We start from the raw sequence: 19,946 nt of genomic DNA, 5'->3' as shown, positions 1-19,946 counted from the left end.
CAATGATCCATGACAATTTCATTCTCCAGAGAGGACTGATGAGCTCTGAATGCAGATTAAAGGATATTTTTTCACTTTTTTCTTGCTTTTTTTTGTAATCTGGCTAATATGGAAATATATTTTGAATGACTTCACATGTATAGTGGGTATCATATTGCTTGCCTTCACAATGGTGGGGCGTGGCTGGAGAGAGGCAGAGAATTTGGAACTCAAAATAAAGAATTAATTTTTTTAATTTAAAAATAAAACATTGTAAACCATTAAGAATCCACAATATAGCATTAATGCAAAATGTTCTGGGTTTAGAGTCAGGAAACTTGGTTTTAAGACCTGGCCAATATTTAAATGATTTATTACCATACTTGTCCCTTATTTTTTCTAAGCCTCAGTCTCCTTTTCCATAAAATGGGGATAACAGCATGTGTACCATCTATCACGTAGGCTTGTTGCAAGGAAAGTATTTTGAAATCTTTAAGTGCTATAGAAATGTTGAATTATTTTAACATACAAACTTCCAAGTGCCTGAATTCACTCAATGTATAATCACACAACACAAATTACATGCCTGCAAGTGTGTAGTCCTTAAGTTATAAAGGCAGGGTAAGGCCTATAGGACCAGAGAATTCTAGATGTAACCCCTATGCCAAGACCCATCGTTATCGGACTCTTTCCTTATTAGTGGAGATGAATGCCCTGCCCTGCATGAGAGGTAGAAAGGAGTTGATAAGAAGCAAGAGCTTCAATTCTCAGCTGGTCCCCATTCAGGACTCTTCCTGGCCAGTCCCTTTTGGGCCTCTTGGGGCTGCAAGTTGATTTGGGTGCTTCTGGCTTCCTACTTTGAGAGTGAAAATGGAAGAAGCCAACCCCACTTCAAGTTGCTGAAGGAAAGACTCTGGGAAACCATAGCATGAGCTAGCTGTCTCTATCCAGTTCCTATTCCCAACTTACTACTCTAGAGATTTCAGGTATTTTCCCCTCTGGTGAGATCAAGGATGCTCATATGTTGTTTAAGCTGAGCTATCTCAGTCCCAGTAGGCTCCTTTACTCTCATACTGTCTGGCATATATTCCCCTATGTATACCTTCCCTTATTTCTGTTTCATTGTCAATTTGTATAAATGGGTTTTTTGGTATATGTGTGTTCATTGTAGAACTGGTATTAGGCGGGGAAGGGGTCACACCTTGTATATAGAGCTTAGGGTCCTCATTCCCAAAAGGACAAAGCTATCAAAAGTTAGATGGAACCCAATCATATCCCCTAGATTAACAATATTTAAGGAAGCAGATGAGATATACTTCTAGTCGAGTACTCCCTCTACTGAGGAGACCAGAGTGGCCTTGGCCCCAATTTCTTGCTTACCCACTTGGTAAGAATGAAAGCCTCCCTTGGCAAAGGGTAAGGGGAAAAGAGGCTAGAGATGTCTATTCTGCCTCCCTTCAAGCCACACAAGGATAAGCCCTCTGCATATGTGGCCCCTCGCTACATGTGGGGCTCACCATCCCTTCCTGACATAGGGTTAGAGCTAGGAAAGACCTAAGACATCACATAGTCCTAAATATTCATTTTATACATGAAAAAACTGAGACCAAGAAAAAAAATGATCTAAATTTTGGCCACTGGGGACAATGGATATGTGATGTGTCTTTGTTTCTAGATTCTCTCAGACTCCCAGTGACCAAAGACATTTATTTGTAGAACAGGTGATCCAAGGTTAATTGGCACAGTGAGTAGAATTCAGCACCTAGAGTAAGACTCATCTTCATGAGTTCAAGTCTGGCCTCAGGGACTTACTAACTCTGTGATCCTGGGCCAGTCACTTAACCCTGTTTGCCTCAGTTCCTCATCTGAAAAATGAGTTGGAAGAAGAAATTGCAAACTCTAGTATCTTTGCCAAGAAAACCTCAAAATAGCAACAACCACAACAAATCACGCTATTAGTATCATGCCCTAAACAACTGATATATCCAATCATACTATCTGAGCTATGAAGGTGTTATTTAACGGCAAATTGTGATGATAGCTCTATTTGGGGGCTTTCTATTTCCAAACATGGAATTTTCAAACATTCTTGCCCTATAGTACTTCATATTTAATATGATTTAACACATTAGGAAGAAGAAGACAAAGAAACATTTATTAATCACTTATTCTATTGAATGAAGACAATATATAAAGGAGGCCTAGAAATGGGGGGGGCACACTCTCTGACATTTCAGTATGTTATGAAGCAGGTCAATAAGCAGTTTGGGGGACTGGATCCTGCAAAGATAATGCAAAAGTGAGGGACCCAGGTAGTGGATTTGAAAGTCCAAGTAGAAGAAGCATGGACAGGGAGCAGGCCACTACTTCCAGTAGTCATTTTTTTAATATTAGCAGATAAATTCTAAATTATGCGTAATTAGAAATGACTTGGTCTTTCGTATTATTTTCTATTCTTCTACTAATCCTTAAAAGTCTATGTGTTTTTTAAACCACTAGGTGGGAGCAATTTCTTATTCACTGTTAATTGTCTCAGCACACAAAAGTCTGAGGAAAGGAATGAAGGAGGATATGAGTATTTGCTGCATACCAGGGGTTCTTTCTCCTCTTCAATAAACAAAAAAAATGCATATTTAAATAAACATATTAACATTTGTGTAAGCATGTTTTTATGTTTGCTATTTTATTTATGTGCATATATGTATATATATATGAAAAATCTCATTATTGCTATTGAAGAAAATGACTAGTTATTGAGTGCAAGAGTATGATTGAATTACAGTAATGAGTAAGGTGACATGATAGCTATCTTCAAGTATTTTTAGAGGCTGTCTCATGGAAGAGGGATTAGATTTGTTTTGTTTGGCCCCAGAGAGAAGAACTAGAAGCAACAGGTGGAAGTGGCAAAGGGGTATATTTAGACTTCATATAAGGAAACTCTTACAATTAGAGCTATCCAAGAGTGGAATGGACTGTCTCAGGAGGTAATGGGTTCCCCATTGCTGGAGGTGAAGCTACTTGCCAGTTATGTTGTAGAGGGGTTTCTTGTGTGGATTCATGTGAACTAGATGGATTTTGAGGTCTCTCTCAAAATCTGACATACTATGAAATAATTCATAAAACAAAAAGAGACAAAATGAAAATTTACAGAAGTCAGCGCAATACCAGAAAGGTGGTGATGCTACCCTTGAAAATTTTTTAAAGTTTTATTGATGTGTTTTGTGTTCACACTACACATATCTTCAGATTACTCCCGTTTCATGAGAGGTCTCTTGAAACAAACAGCAAAATTAATAATATAGTAACCTTATCTGAAAGTGTATACAACACTTCACATCTGTGGGTCTTCCCATCTCTCTATTAAAACAAAACAGAAATCGATTTTCTTTCCTACTTCCACTTGATTAGGCAAAGCAAATTCCCTAAATGGCTGTATATAAAATACATATGTCTCATTCTGCACCCTAAATCCATCAACTTTATGTAATAGCCTACTGCTGAGTTTACCTGCCTCAAATTTCTCTGGACTGTGATTCATCCTCCATTCAGCCACCAAAGTGATTTTCCTAAGGTGCAGGTTTGACCACATTACCCCCCTACTCAATAAACTCTAGTGGCACTCATCACCTCCAGGATCAAATATAAAATCTTGTTTGGCATTCGAAGCCATATTTAACCTAGCCCCCTCCTACCTTTTTGGTCTTCTTACAACTATTCCCTAACGCTTACTCTTTGATCCAATGACACTGGCCTCCTGTTCTTTAAACAAGATACTACATCTCAAGGCTCCACACATTTTCTCTAGCTGTCCTCCACGCTGGACTCCTCTCCCTCCTCGTCTCTATCTACTGACTCCCCTGGCTTCCTTTAAGTCCCAACTAAAATCCTATCTTCTTCTACAGAAAGCCTTCCCCAGTCTCTCTTCACTCTAGTTCTTTCCCTCTCTTATTTTCTATTTATCCTGTACATAGCTTTTTGTACATTTTTGCTAGTTATTTCCCCCATTAGACTGCGAATCCCTTGAGGGCAGGGACTGTCTTTTGCCACTTTTGTATCCCTAATGCTTAGCATGGTGCCTGGCACATATTAGATACTTAAAAATGTTTACTGACTTTGATGGATAACATGTTTCATTATCTCAGTCCTCTGAAATCATGAATGGTTATTGTATTGCATAGTTCTTAGAGCTTTCAAAGTATTTTGTTTTACAGTGTTGTTACTATATAAATTGTTCTGGTTCTGCTTATTTCGTTCTTAAAAGTCCTCAAAAAAAAAAACAAAAAATAATAAAAAATAATACAAATAAAATTTTAAAAAGTCCTCAAAAACTTTTATAACATGGATGTTATAATTATCTTCTGTTGTTTAGTTTGTCAATTTATATAAAGTCTATAGGTAATAATCCCTAAGGTTCTAGAAAGCTAAGTTTTTACCAACCTCAAACTGCCTTAACATCTGATGTCTAAGGTAAGTAAAGTCCCCACTCCCACCTCCATGTTCTTCTCATTGCTCTATACATATCCAGAGTGTCAAAGATGGAAAAGACCTAAGAGGCCATCTAGTCCAAATTAAATCTGACCAAAAATCCTCTCTACAATATTTTGGACAAGTGTTTTCCAGCCTTGGTTTGAAGATCTCCACTTGAACTTTCTGTACTTTATGTAATCATTTTTTAAAAGAATTTGTCTAGACTGGTACTCTAACTTTACCAATTAACAATCAATCAAAACACATTTATTAAGTGCCTGCTATATTCCAGACTCTAGAAATACAAAAATAAAAATGAAGCAGCCCTAGTATGAATCTGATAGCTATCATTCTTTACCTTGTAAACTCCCTGAGGAAGATATAGGATTCCAGTAGTCTTAGAGAAGCCTAGAATCCTTAGAGCCAGTATGTGAGACTTGAGGCCAGTTCTCTATTCACTGCCAAAATGAATTTGACAACAAAAATTCCAATAATCATTGTATGCTTTACTAAAAAATAAAATTGTATTAGATGCTTATACATCTTATCTAGAAGCTGGAGTTTGGGAGTTTATACTGTTTCCTCCGAAAAAACACAAAGCATGGAGGAGGAGGAGGCAGTTCCAAAGAGAAATAACATTGTGTGTCCCTCCCCACCTACTCAACCTTTTTTAGAATTGAAATATGCTAACAATGAACCTTGAAGGAAAAAGACAGGAAAGTCACAAAAAAAGCAGCGTCTAGTTTGAAGAGGTGGTTTAGGAAAGGGACATTATTTTCAAGCTGCTGGCCTTAGTATTAAGCATTCCTTATGTACATATGCTATAGGATTCCAGTAGGCTGAGTGGCCTAGAGCACTTAGAGACCTCAGTAGGCCTGAATTACCTCTTCTCCAAAATGAGAGGGTAGAGTGGATGACTTTCTAAAGGCCCTTACAACTCTAAATCTTGTAATAATAACCCTCAAGCCTCACCCTTTCTAAAGCAAGCTGGGAGATAGTTTTTAGCGGCCCGGCCCTTTTTTCTTGCTTATTATATCACGTTTACACAAGCTTTAAAGTTTGCAAAGCACTTTACCTATTAGTGATTAACCTATTATCTCTCAAAATTTTCACAACCACCCCAGTGAGCTGGGTGCCATTATTCCCATTTTATAAAGAAGGATTAAGGTCCAAGGGTAAGGTTTGTCTCAGGTGAGATTTGGAATACAACTCTCTCACGGTACTCTCCACATTTCTACTATCGCCTAAGGAATTTAGGATTAGTCGACAAACATTTGTTAAGTGTTTACTTTGGGTCAGCCACCATTGTAAGATCTAGGAATACAAAGACATTGCCTCTGCCTTCAAGCTCACCTGTAATAGTAAGGGAGAAAACCCTAGTGTTAAGGAGGAAAATCTCGCTGTAGAACGTGGGATTTTTAGCTAGCACCTGTGTGTAGAGACCACAATCTGCACCAGAATGGAGGCAGCATCCGAGGAGAGAAGTTAAAAATCGAGGGGTCCAGGCTACAAATTGGGTGAAGTGTGCTGTCGGACTCCTCGCTGGGAGGATTCATGCATTCATTCGTCAACCACTAGTTGATTCATTCTTACAACACCTTTTAAGTGTTTATTCCTTTACAAGGCCACGGGCACAATTAAGTGCCTGCTCATCCGGTTCCGGGTCTTTTCCGCCTCGCGGGGCTAGGAAGCAAAAACAAAACAGCCCCTGCCCTTGGATGTTTACATTCGAAGAGGAGGTGGGGAGCGCGACTCACAAAGAGATAAGCAAATGCCCGCGGCTGGCTTTTAAATCGAGGTTTAAGGTTGGCTGAGCGCCGACTTCTTAGGTGATCCCACTGCAACATACATGGAAAGCGAACACAAAATAATAAGGGGGCGGACTCTCCCGACGGCGGGAATCAGGCAAGGCCTCTCTCCTTCTAGAAATCGTCTACTAGAAACAGAGAAAATGGGGAGGTTTCGAGGCGGGTAGGAGGAAGGGCCTACAGGAGACGAGGCAAACAACCGGAAACTTCCCTCTGGAGGAGTCCCCAACATTCTTAGGGCCTCGGTGCCGCGTCGAGGTCCCCAAGTGCTCACGGCAGACCAAAACGCTCAAAGATGAAGCTCGGCTCAGGGAACATGCGCAGAAGCCGCTAACCGATCCCGCCGGACGGAAGGGGCCCCAGCAGCCAACATGGCAGCCAGGCCCAGGACCTTCCCCGCCTGCGCCTCAACGGCCTCCTTCCTCCGGTCTTGTTCCCAGTAGGCCCCTCCCCCCTCTGAGCGAAACCTGCCCTACGCGTCAGCCCTTCTGCGCACGCGCGCCAGTGGCCGTCCCGTGAGCCTCCCGGTCTCCCCAGAGTCAGCCGAAGTGGCCTTTGCAGCCACCGTCGCGGCGGCCTCTGAGGGAGTGGGGGGCGGGGCGGGAGGGGACCAGCGCTGCCTGCGCGGCGGGGCAGCCGAGGGAGCTCGAGGCGTCAGAGGCCTGGGTGCTAGGCCGGCGGGGGGATCGCTGCGGGGGGAGGGGGGGGTCATGGTCCCGTGCCAGGGCCGGTGACGGCGGGGCGGAGCGGAACGGAGCAGCCCGGGACTCTGAGCACGTCTCTTCCCGGGGGCCTCGCCCTCCTCCTCCTGCCGTCGCCGCCGCCGCCGCTGGCCGCGATTATGTCCGGCCGCCGTTGCGCCGGCGGGGGAGGACCCGGCGCGGGCGCGGCCTCGGCGGGGGAGGCCGTGGAGCCCGCGGCCCGGGAGTTGTTCGAGGCTTGTCGGAACGGGGACGTGGAGCGCGTCAAAAAGTTGGTGACCCCGGAGAAGGTGAACAGCCGCGACACGGCGGGCAGGAAGTCCACTCCCCTCCACTTCGCCGCAGGTAACTAACTTAGGGGGCCGCGGCCGGCCGGAAGTGGAGCGCACGCCCCCCGGGCCCAGGGTCGCCGGGGAGGTTGAACTCCTCCCCCGACCCAAGCAGCCGGGCCCTGGCGGAACCCTGGGCCCAGGTTACCCGAGAAGGAGGATGCGGGAAGCGGCGGGCCCTTGACCCCACCCACCATTTAGGTGGCGTTTTGTTTGTTTGTTTGTAACCTCCCAAATTCAGCACCTTGATTTCCTGTCCGGATAACTTTGGTCCAGGAGCGCTGGCTACCCTACTCACACTTGGGGTGATGTGAAGGGTATAGAGGCTCCTGTCACCCCCTCCCCCCAATCTATATGTTCCCTCTTGTCCTACCCGAATTTTCTACCATTAAATCTTTGGTTTAAGGTACTAAAGGCCTTGGTTCTAACGCAAATGCTGATGGAAAGGGGAGGAAGGGGATAATAGCCAGCAGCGTTCGTGTAGTAGTTATGGAAGATAAGACTTGAACAATTCAATGAGTATTTGTTACATAAATAAGTATAATAAAAAATTGCAAACTTAAAGGAAAGGACCAGTCAGAGCTATTAGAAAATCGAGGGCGAAATTTCTTTAAGGGGGGGCGGGGCAGAGGGAGTACACAATAAGTTCAGCAAATTTCCTGGCATACTTTTGGCCTTGTCTTATTAGACACTGGACTTGGAAATTTTGATTTGGAATGGGGGGGAGGGGTAGCCAGAAAAGGGACTAGCTTGATAAGTGGGTGGGACAATAGGATTCCGGACAAATTGTGGGCTGTAGTTCATCTCCTTGAGAATTTGTTTGAGACTAGCCCTACCTAAACTTTTCATTAGGGTGGGGGTCCCATATTTGCCAAGAAGTAATAAAGCCTGACATTTGTGTATCACTTTACAATTTGCAAAGTTCACGTAAACTGTTTCATTTAAAGCTTATGTTATTTTTTTGTTTCCTTGGTTCCCTTTTCCTTGAGCAAAAAAATAATCAAGTTTTACCCTCATCCCCACCCTTTTTTAAAAAATCCTTTTACCAAAACATGGGGGAGAAAGGGCAATATGGGAATGCTGGGTAGAAGCAAGGTTAGAAAAATCAAGATGGGAGATCACCAAAGACTTTCTGTTCCTATTTTATACAATTTTGTCTAAAGCTTTTTTTAATGGCTACTGTGTTTGGCATTCCCAGCATGCAGGAACTTCTGTTAGGCAATGTGGGTTACAGCAAAACAACTGCTTCCTGACTTGGGCATATGTAACAAATTGACTTAATAATATGAAAATAAGATTATTTAGATTCCACTCAGTCTGTGGGACAGGAAAGCGTTTAGTAGAAAGCCTTTGAAGGTGTCTGTAGTTATGTTGGTTTCTCCTCCCCCACCTTTATCCAGAGACCTCATGTTCCCTGTCAACAACCTCCCTACATCTAAACTTGCCTCACCTTTAGCCTCCAATTGCTGATTATAAGAATTTAAAAGGGAAGAAGAGACAACACGAATGGGGAAGAGGCTGTAACAGTAAAGATTAATGCAAGGGAAGTTAAACCTTGTAAATTCAATCTAAATGAGAACTCCTTAGTTTTTAAGTAATGAGTAAAACTTGTACATTTTTTTTTCTTATTGAGGAGAGTAATTGTGTAACCTCCATTTTATAAACTTTAATGTTGATACAGTGATATTTTGTAAATATCTGTGTTGGAATCTTTACAGAGATGGTTCTCTGTAACTAATAAGTATACATATACTTACAATTTTTTTGCTTGTATTTTGTAATGAGAATTTTGAGTAACTTGCTCATCTATAAGGTAGAGATTTGACTTTACATTTTTCTGTATCAGTCAACATTTATCAAGTGTGTACCATGTACCTAGCATTCTATTTAGCACTGGGGAGATTAAGAAAACCAAAGCAGTTTCTGTCCTCAAGTAGCTTGTATTCTGTAGGAGACAACAGTACACTGTAAGTAAAATTTGTGGGAGAAGCAGTAATAGCTGGGGGCGGGGAGAGGAGGTCAGGAAATACATCTTATAAAAGAAGGCACTTGAACTGACCTTAGAAAGAAGATTGATATTCTAAGGGTTGTAGGTGAGGAGTGGGGTCCATTCCAAGCATAGGGTATTGAAGTTGAGAGCACAGACACAGTTTTTGACCTTTGTGTCCCTAGCATGTATTATAGTATACAGGAAGTGCTTACTAAATGTGTTTTGATTGAGGGTGACCTCTATGAAGAGCAGCAAATAAGCCATTTTGGCTAAACTTTAGAGTGTGTATTAAGTTTATAAAAGTGGGCTGGTGCCAGACAGAAGATCTTTAAATGCTAAACAGAGGAGTATATATTTTATCCTAAAGACAATCGGGAGCTACTGGAGCTTTTTTTTTAGCTGAATACTGACCTGCTACTAAGCCAACTGTCCTTTGAAAAAGCTCTGTATGGTGTCTACGTGGAGAATGGGTTAGAGGAGAACAGACTTGCAGAGGAATTGCCAATTAGGAAGCTGTTGTAGTACTCCAGATTGAGGTGATAAGGGTGGTGGCTGTATGAACAAAGATAAGGGAACAGATCTGAGAGATATGCAGACTCTATATGTGGGATAAGAGAGTTCAGGGTTGAGGACTCCAAAGTTGTGAACCTGGATGACTAGAAGGATAGTAATCCCCCTAAACAGAAAGAGAGAAGTTCTGAGGAAAGGTGGGGTTGGAGAGAAAGATGAGTTCTGTTTTAGACCTTTGGAGCTATGAGACATCCAGTTGGTGATATAGTTTTGGCACTCAGAGACTATAGCTGGATATGTGTAGGTCTAGATACATGGACTCATCACATAGAGATTATAGTTAAACCCATGGAAACTGATGATCACTAAAAGAGACAATATTGAGAATGAGGGAACTTCATTTTCCTTGGATTCCTAACCAAATAATTACATAAAAGTCATGGGTCCCCTCCCCCCCATGCAGGAGCCATGATAAGTAGTATGTAAAGCCAGAAAAATGTTTAGAAAAATTGTAGTTTCTAAAAGTGGGAAGAAATATCAACTAAGTATTGCAAGAATTAATTTTTGTCTAAATTTTCACTTTGTTGGGTCTTTTTTTTTTTAACAGGAAACTCTTCAGAGTCTTAGATTCTTTTCACTATGGAATTATATCACATACTTTCAGCCAGGAACATGTGTTGAGTCCTTAAGGGAAAAACACACCAATGGAATTGAATTTTCTGATTAGGTATCAGATTCTCATTTTGTCCAGAATGGTTCCAAACCTGGAATTAAGAAAGCAAAATACAGGACCTTTTTGTGCATGTATTATTATGTATTATGACCTTTTTGAAATTATGTAAAGAACTGAAGAAAGTCCACACAACTGATAGGCTGTGATTCCTTAGTTTTCTGATCATTAGCTCCATTAGATTGTAAGCTTCTTGAGGGCAAGGACTTTCTTTTGTCTTTTTCTGTATCTCCAGCAGTTAGCACAGTGCCTGGCACACAACAGGCACTTAATAAATGTATTCTGGTCGAGTGACCAAAAAGAAAGGGGAGGGCTCCAATTCAAGGGCCAGTCTTTTCAAGTAACCCCAGAGTTAACAGAGGCAAGAAATAAATACAGACAGAAGGAGAAGGAAAAGGGAAACTGAATGAAAGAGCATGTATTAACCCCTTACTGTGTGTAAAGCACTGATGATACAAATAGAAAAGCAAGACAGTTCACATTCTAATAGGGGACAACAACACATACAGGAGTCTTCAGCTGAACATCAGATGGAAAGGCCCAGAGTCCATGGTCTTTTGCATCACTTCCATCTTTAAAACAATATTTGTTTCTGAGTTGAATAGTTTAAAAGTGTCAAAGTCTTTGGTGGTGAGAACTTTCTTAAATGAGTTTTCAGTAGTTGTGGCTAGTGGGGAGCAGTGGAACAAGTCTTAGTGTCCTGTAGCACCTGCAGGTCATACTTCCCCAGGGGTTATTCCTTTTCGAGGTGGCAGTGGGCTAGTGGCGTGGGGGTGAAGGAAGGGGAGTGATGTTAGTTTCCCAGCTTTTGGGCATCGTGTAAGGGTCTTCACTGGGTCTCAGGGAAGGTGGTGGCAGTGGTTTGATTCATGTGGCATATGATGTTCCTATTTCTCACTCAAGAAATTTTGCTGTTCTTTCTATAAATTCAGTGAGCCATGGACTACAACATACTATTCTGTTGTATGGTGTTGCCCTGGATGAGGAAGTTATCAGACATGAAAGATGTTGTCACTCTTCATAAAGGAGAAAATGAAGGGTTTTCTCACCTATCTAACTCTGATGACTTAGTTGCCCTGCAGAGCACCATCTTCCACTTAAATGATTCATTACCTAGATAAATGCTACTTAATCCCTCAAGAGGGAAGAGGTAGCAGTGGAAAAGCTGTCAAGATTACAAACAGAAGAAATAGACACTAGCACAGCTTTCTGAACTTAAGGGCAGAAGCCTTCTGTTTTTACTGTACCCAGACCGCAGGCGTAGGAAATTTGGGAGAGGAGAGTTCCAACCTACCTTCACAGCCTTATTACGTTGTAGTCTTCTTCATGTACTGAATGGTCCATACATAGTACTCCATTTGCCATCTCCATTCTTTCTGCTGGCTGTTTCCCATATCTTTCCCCTCACCTTCATTTCTTAGAACCTCTAGTTTCCTTTAAGACTTAGCTCAAGTGCTTGCTTCTACATGAAGCCTTTCCTGAGCCTCCCAGTTCTTAGTATCCCACCTCCCACCTTTTATGTATTCCTGTGATTTTTCCAATAGAATATAAGCTCATAGAGGGCAGAGACTTTCACTTTTGTCATATTTCCCCAGAATCTGTCTATGAATAAATGCTTATTGGTTGATAGGTGCTTCAAAAGCTTTAGGGGTTCTCCTCTATATTCACTATTAGTCCACATGGCAAATAAAGATACCATTTGAGCAAACACTCAGCATCCTTAAGATACTGCTGAATCTCTTCCAAAGATAGGGTCTGAACATAACTATCAAAGAAAACACCGAATTGCCTTAGTTTTACTTAATATTTCTGTGGGGAGGGATTGGATCTAGAAATTTGGATCTTATTTTTCTCGACTATCCTAATTTCCAAAGACATCACAAAACTGCAATATTAGAAATATATCCTTTCACTTTCTACTGGACCCTGCTTACTGATTTTTATTTCCTAGATTGATAAAAGATAAAACTGTCAGAACCCCAGAGAACTGTCTTAGGACAGATTCTGTATTCCAAGATCACATGCTTTAGCCCTCCTAACTTGGTTCCCAAAGGGGTATCAATCTTTCCCTTTGTAATCTCTAAACTAATCTTAGATACCCTTTGTAAGCCATCAGAAAAATACATATTCCCAGAAGTAGAAATTATTTCTGTTGTGATGTGGTAATCTCCATGTAAATCCATTCCCTTTTCCATCAAAATCCATTGATTCTGCTTTCTCTGCATTCTTTGTTATCTTGTGCAGCATCTAGCACATATCTGAGTTGCTGTGCCTTTGGGACATCAGCCTAGATGGTATCATTTATTTTGTGATCCTATTTAGGGGCCTCAGAGGACCTCCAGCCTGACCCCCTTGTTTTGTAAGTGAAGAAGCTTAGTTCAGAGCAATGAAGGGATTTGCCCAAGGTCACGTGGCGAGGGAGTGACAGGACCCAAATCAGTGGTCTGACCCCCAAATCAGCACTCTTCCAACTACATCACTTGACTACTACATCACAGTTTTGCTTTTTACAGTCTTTTAAAATTCGTATCCATAATATCCTGATGCACCGCTTCTGGGGAATTCTCCTCACTCATTATTTTGTCAACATACAAATATGCCTTGATCATTGTTGCTCCTCAGGCTTCCCTCTATCATGACTCGATGCTCAGGAGTAAGGTAGAGGAAGTTTAGACTTGTCAAAATACTTTATTAATCCATGTATCTTCAGCCATCAGTATAAACAGCTAAAATTTCCACATCTTTCAGAAGTAGCTTTATATTCTTTTATCTCTTGCCCTCCCTATTCTGCTTATAGGGGTTAATGTCCTTCCTTTTTTCTCCCTAAATATCATTCAGATAGGCTGTCCCACTTCTGTTACTCTTTATCCTTATTATAATATTATTGGCATAGTCTTGCACATATCTTGTCCAAATTTCATGAAATAAATTCACCTGGTTACTACAACCTAGTCCTTGTTAGTTTATTGTTTCTGTAGCCTAATGGAAGACCCCAGTCCCTTTCTTCCAAAATCTAGAGAATCTGATTTGAATCTCTGCTTCAAGCACTGTTCTTGTATTTGAACCTATAGTTATTCATATAGTGTTTACAAAAAATAATCTGACTAGACAGTTCTAAAGATTAAACTTGAGGTTTTTATTGCTTTGGTTTAAGAGAGGCAGAATAGGGTGTTTGAGCCTGTGGAATTCTAGAGAAGTTAGAGCTGGAGGAGGATCTGATTTCATTGGTGTGAAGAATGCCTTTCCTCACTGATGGAATTGTGCAAATCATTAAACTTAGAAATTGAGAGTTACCAGAGTCACTAAGGTTTGTGACACCCCATAGTCGCATTGTAATTACATGTCAGACAGGTCTCGAACTCAGATCTTTCTAATTCCAAAGCCAGCCCACTATTCACTACGCCATACTCATTCTTAAAACTAGAGCTGTCAACGTCAATTTCTAAGTAGTATAGAGATCCATCCTTGTACCTGAGCTGGCCATTGCCTAATACACACACTCCCCAGCTCCTGGCTTCTGCCAGTTTTTCTTTAATTCCTTGGCTCCCATAATGTATGGGTTTCTGTGACTCCCAAGGTTGGAGCTTTGATAAAGGGAGGGCCTGGAGCAGCAATCATTTTGGAAAAACATTATTTTGACTCCCCATAGACATGTTTCAAAGGTGCTTGGGAATGTAATCTTGAACTCAACAAGCATTCATAGAAGACTTACCACATACTAGGTGCTGAGGAAGCAGAATTTTTAAAAATGGTCTCTCCCCCTCAGGGTCCAAAACAATACATTATCTTTTATCCTAGATCTGCCCTTCTTCCAGACTAACATTTTCTTTGAGGGCACAACCATCCTTCCAATAATCCAGGTTCTTGGCTTCCGGGTCATCCTTGACTCCTTACTGTCATTCTACACATCTAGCCATTTTCCAGATTATACTATTTCTACTGACATAATAGCTCTTATCTCTGTGTCCTTTTCTCTGCTCACATGGCCACTTCTGTAGTTCACACCCTCAATACCTCTTGCCTGGACTATTGCAATAGCTTCTTAATTATTCTAACTGGTTCACGTCTCTCCCTGCTTCATTCTGTCTTCCACATCACTACAAAAATGGTTTTACTAAAGCACAGGGCTTACATCCTTACTCAACAAACTCCAGTGCCTCTCCATTATTTCTAGGATCAAATATAAACCTCTATTTTTGGCATTTAAAAGCCTTCACTAATTGACCCTAGCTCACATTCCCAGCTTTATTACACATTACTCCCTCTCCCACACTCTGAGACACAGCTTTCTTATTCTTGCTCGCATAAAACACTGTCTCTTGTCTGTGCATTTTCACTGGCTGTCACCTGCTCTTGGAATTCACTGAAGTCCGTGTCATAGAATCCCTGGCTGCCTTCAACACTCAGGTCTAGCAGCCACCTTTTACGTTTAACCTTCCAGATTCCGTCATTTACTAGTAGTGTCTTCCTCCCAAAAGGACTACTAAACTACAATGTACTCAAGGGTAGGAACTGTTTAACCTTTGTCTTTGTATCCACAATGCTTAGCTCAATGCCAGGTACTTAGTATGTGCTTAATAAATGTTTCTTCTCAGGGTAGCACCATCATCTCTCTCTTTTACTTACCCTTCTGAATCAGTAATAGTTACTTCCATGCTGTACTAAGTGACATTTTTTTCTGAGTTAATTAATTTCATATCCATGCTAGGGAGCTTAAAACAATAAATCAATAGGGGATAGAGCTAATGGTCAGCCTAGGCTACATACAGATCCTCTCCCCCACACAAACTTTCAAAGGCATCTGTTCATTGTCTTTATGACTTGGAGCCCTATCAGTCAGCAGGTAAGAATTGGGCCTACCAGAGTCAACGTTGCTTAGAATGACCAGTTAATCACTCTGTGCTTCAGGCTTTGGCCACAATCCACTATATTTTTTCATCTCTATTTCTTGGAATCATTCAGGTGTCATATCCAACATCAATCCTTTCTTGATTTTCCCACTTGTGAATACTCTTTCATACTCAAAGTTGTTTTGTATTATTTTGTATCAACTTGGAATTATTTATGTACAAGATGTGTCTCATCCCCTTTTCACCTCCCAGCCCTAATATAGCATAAGTTTCTTGAGGGCCAAAACTGTTTCTTTTTTTGTACATAGATATTTCATAAATGTTTGTTGAATTGAAACCCTCAACATTGTATTTTTGTAATAACTAGAGAGTAAATTTAGTAGGCATATACCTCTCCATTGGGCCTCATAGTATATGTGAGATCTAAATGTTTCCAAATTTGCATCTTTAATAAAGTTCATCAACAACAACAAAAACAGGTGTGTTTTCCCCATGTATGTGTTTGTTTTGTTTTATACTTGTGATTTTCAAAGGCAACTGAAAAATTTTAGTGATTGTATTTCCCCAAAATAAATAATCTTTTTCCATTTAAAAAGCTATTGGACCAAATGAAACTTTAGATATATTTTCTTAAAGATTTCTATTTTTACTATTTCTGAAGGTCATTTAGAATATTCAGAATTTAAACTTGTCATTACATACCGATAACCTCACACATGGTAATATTATATCATAAATGGTAAGTCATTGAAATAACCAAACAAAATCTTAATTTTTCTTGTTAGCCCTCCATATCTATAATCAATTACTGATAGTCCTAATGTTGATAACAGGTACATGAAAAATGTCTGATACTTATATCCTGCTTTATTGTGTAATGATTCTTTAGGGGCAGGTGAATGAGATGTTACCCCAGTTTTACAAGTGAGACTTAGGAGAAGCTAAATGACTTGCCCAGGGTTTACAGAGATAAAGCTGGCACCTTAAAGGGTTGTTTTGAGGATCAAGGGAACTAACTCAGTTTTTCAACAAGCATAGCTATTCAGTCCTTGTGGCTGAACCCTCCTGTATCTTTGTCTCCCCCATTAGAAAATGAGCTCCTCAAGAGTAGGAATTATCTCAGTTTTCTATTTCAAAAGCCCAGTGCTTTGCATATAGCAAGTGCTTAATAAATGCTTTTCTTTTATTCATTCATACAGTATGAAAGGCGCTGTACTAGGATACATACACATATGTATGTATCCATTACGTGTGTCTACATATATATACACACACACATACACACGTAAGCATATATATGTATAAAGTAATTTGGGGAGGGAGAAGAATGTTACAAATGAAGGATAGGGGAAGGCTTCAAAAAGGAGATGGCAACTGAAATAACTCTTAAAGGAAAATAAGGATTCTGAGAGCTAAAGAAGGAGCACTTTTAAGGCATGAGGGACTGACTGCTTGTGTGAATCCATAGGGATGTGTGTAACATCCTAGTCAAAAATGAAAGACTGAGTTAAAAATTAGCTGGTACAAGTAGGAGAAATCAACAAGTTTAGCAATCTACTCTTTGATAAACCCAAAGAGGCCAGCTTCTGGACTAATAATTCAGTATTTCACAAAAACTGTTGGGAAAATTGGAAAGTGGTAGGGCAAAAACTGGGCATAGACCAATATCTTACACCATATACCAAAATAAAGTCAAAGTGGGTTCATGATTTAGGAGTAAAAGCTGATACTATAAGTAATTTGGGAAAGCAAGGAATAGTTTACTTATCAGATTTATGGAAAAGTAAAGAATTCATGACCCAACAAGAGATAGAGAGCATTACAAAATGCAAAATGGATAATTTTGATTATGTCAAATTGAAATGTTTTTGTACAAAAAAAGCCAATGCAACAAGAATTAGGAGGGAAGCAGAAAATTGGGAGAAAATCTTTGCAACTAGTATCTCTGATAAAGGCCTCATTTCTAAAATATACAGGGAACTGAGCCAAATATATAGGAATACAAGCCATTCCCCAATTGAAAAATGGTCAAAGGATATGAACAGGCAGTTTTCAGAGGAAGAAGTTAAAGCTATCTATAGGCATATGAAAAAATGCTCTGGATCATTACTGATTAGAGAAATGCAAATCAAAACAACTCTTAGATACCACATCTCTCCTGTCAGATTGGCTAAAATAACAAAACAGGAAGATGATAAATGCTGGAAAGGATGTGGGGAAATTGGAACATTGTTGCATTGCTGGTGGAGTTGTGAACTGATCCAGCCATTCTGGAGAGCAGTTTGGAACTATGCCCAAAGGGCTATAGATATGTTCATACCCTTTGACCCAGCAGTACCACTTCTAGGGTTGTATCCCAAAGAAATCACACAAGCGGGAAAAGGACCCATATGTACAAGGATATTTATAGCAGCTCTTTTTGTGGTAGCCAAGAATTGGAAAGCAAAGGGATGCCCATCAATTGGGGAATGGCTGAACAAGCTGTGGTATATGAAGGTGATGGAATACTATTGTGCCATAAGAAACGGGGATGATGCAGACTTCGTAACAACCTGGAAAAACCTACACGACATAATGCTGAGTGAGCGGAGCAGAGCCAGGAGAACGTTGTGCACAGCCACAGATATATGGATTCCATGAGGACCAACCCTGACATACTTTGCTCTTCTCAGCAACCTAAGGTGCAAGGACAACCCCAGAGGACTCACGATGGAGAATGCTATCTTCATCCAGAGAAAGAACTGTGAAGTTTGAATGCAGATTGAGGTGCACTACAAAAAAAAAAAAATTAGCTGGTAGTTCAGTTTGATAAAAGAGAAGACTGAAATAAGACTAAAAAGGCAGGTTGGAACACAGTTTCATTGGGCTATAAGTGCCATGCTAAAGGCTGTACTAGAGGCCATAAGGAACCACTGAAGACTCAAACATGGAAGTGACATGGCCATATTTTGCTGTCATTATACTTAACATATATATATATATATATGTTGCTTTCTTTTCCAATAGATCAGAAACTGTTTAATAATTTGCAGAAACTGTTTAATAGTTTGTTTTTGTATCTGCAATTCCTAACACATGGTGGGGGCTTATAAAGTTGGATCCAGGCAAGTGCTTAGAAGGGCCCTGATGTAATTTGTGACTATATCATATACATATGAAATAGAGAAAAATGAACAGATACCAGAGATCTTTTGAAACTTTCAAGATCATTAAAACAAGAGAATTAGTCAAGCATGACAGGTTATCAATTTGAATAAGTGAGAAGATAGTAGTGCCATCAGCAGAAGTAGGGAAGGTCAGTATAGGGGGAAATTAAATAAATGTCTCTCCTGAATTACAGTCGGGCTGCCCTTTGGATATTTCATACTGGATGTTTTATAGGCATCTCAAACTCTACATATCCAAAATAGAACTCAATCTTCTACCAACCCCAGCACCACCACCACTACCACCCTTTTCAACTCTCCTTATTACCCTCTAGGACAGGCCTTCAGGACCTACAACCCTTGGGCCCGCTTGTGGCAAGCCAAAGGATTTCAGATGGCCTGCGAAAAATGCAGGGGATGTTTTCCTCTACATTTTCTGTGGGTTGCCTGAAATCTCTTGGTGGGCCACAGGTTGTGCAGGCCTGATCTAAGATGCCATCCTTCCAGTTATCCAGAATCACAACTTCAGTGTCGTCCTTGATTCTTCATTCTTAGCCCTACATATCCTATCCTTACCAGATCTTGACATTTGTATCTTTTATATATGACCCCTTCTATCCACTCTACCACCCACTATTACAGTAGCCTTCTAATTAGTCTCCCTGTACAAAGTCTTTCTCTATTCCAATCCATCTTCTGTTCATCTGTCAGTGATTTTCCTAAAGCACAGGTCTATGTCTTAAAAAACCCAACCCCAAAACAGACACCCCCAGTAAATTCCAATGGCTCACTGCCATCTCCAAGATCAAATTTAAAGTCCTCTGACCTTTAAATCTTTTTACAACCTGACCCTTTCTTACTTTTCCAGGATTCTTATATTTTATTCCCCTCCACATACTCTGATACATCTACATTGGCCTACTTCCTATTCCTCACTCTGTTCCCCATTTGTATCTTTACAGTGGCTGGCCATCCCCTGTACCTGGAATGTTCATCATCCTTACCTCTACCTCTTAGTTTTCCTTGATTTCCTTCAAGACTCTGCCCAAATCCTACCTTATATAGGTTTCCATCTACTCCACCAGAACAATCAGATAAATGGCAGTACTGTGTCACTCTATTAAAGAATCCCCTCCAGGTGGACATCTTATTCAAGCAGCTTCAAATCCATCAAACTACCATGATTTAGCCCACATTTCTCCATCGTATCCATGGTAGCATAATTCTTTTTCATACACCTTTCTGAAATTCAGGCATCACATACAAAAATGTAGTCAGGGAACTTTGCTTTGAATAGCCTTAATGCTAGTGACTTCCTCTGTTGATTATCTCATTTATTTTATTTTTATTTACATATGTGTATATGTATACATATGCATGTATATGTAAAACATACATATACACATATCTCTTTTCTGTGTACATAATTGTTTGCA

General features: G+C 40.5%; 1 protein-coding gene across 1 annotated transcript in view; it reads left to right on the top strand.

Moving 5' to 3' along the window:
* Positions 1–7,015: 7,015 nt before the first annotated feature.
* The window catches only part of TNKS2 (tankyrase 2), a 57,573-nt gene continuing 44,642 nt past the window's right edge, over positions 7,016–19,946 (top strand). The window contains exon 1 of the mRNA XM_036734723.1: positions 7,016–7,300. Within this exon, the coding sequence (XP_036590618.1) occupies positions 7,096–7,300 (205 nt within the window). The 5' untranslated portion in view covers positions 7,016–7,095. The remainder of the gene's footprint in view (positions 7,301–19,946) is intronic.

Source organism: Trichosurus vulpecula, chromosome 8 (genome assembly GCF_011100635.1).
Source record: "Trichosurus vulpecula isolate mTriVul1 chromosome 8, mTriVul1.pri, whole genome shotgun sequence".
Classification (NCBI taxonomy): domain Eukaryota; kingdom Metazoa; phylum Chordata; class Mammalia; order Diprotodontia; family Phalangeridae; genus Trichosurus; species Trichosurus vulpecula.
The sequence above is the reverse complement of the archived record's forward strand: the minus strand, read 5'-3'. Positions and strand labels throughout refer to the sequence as shown.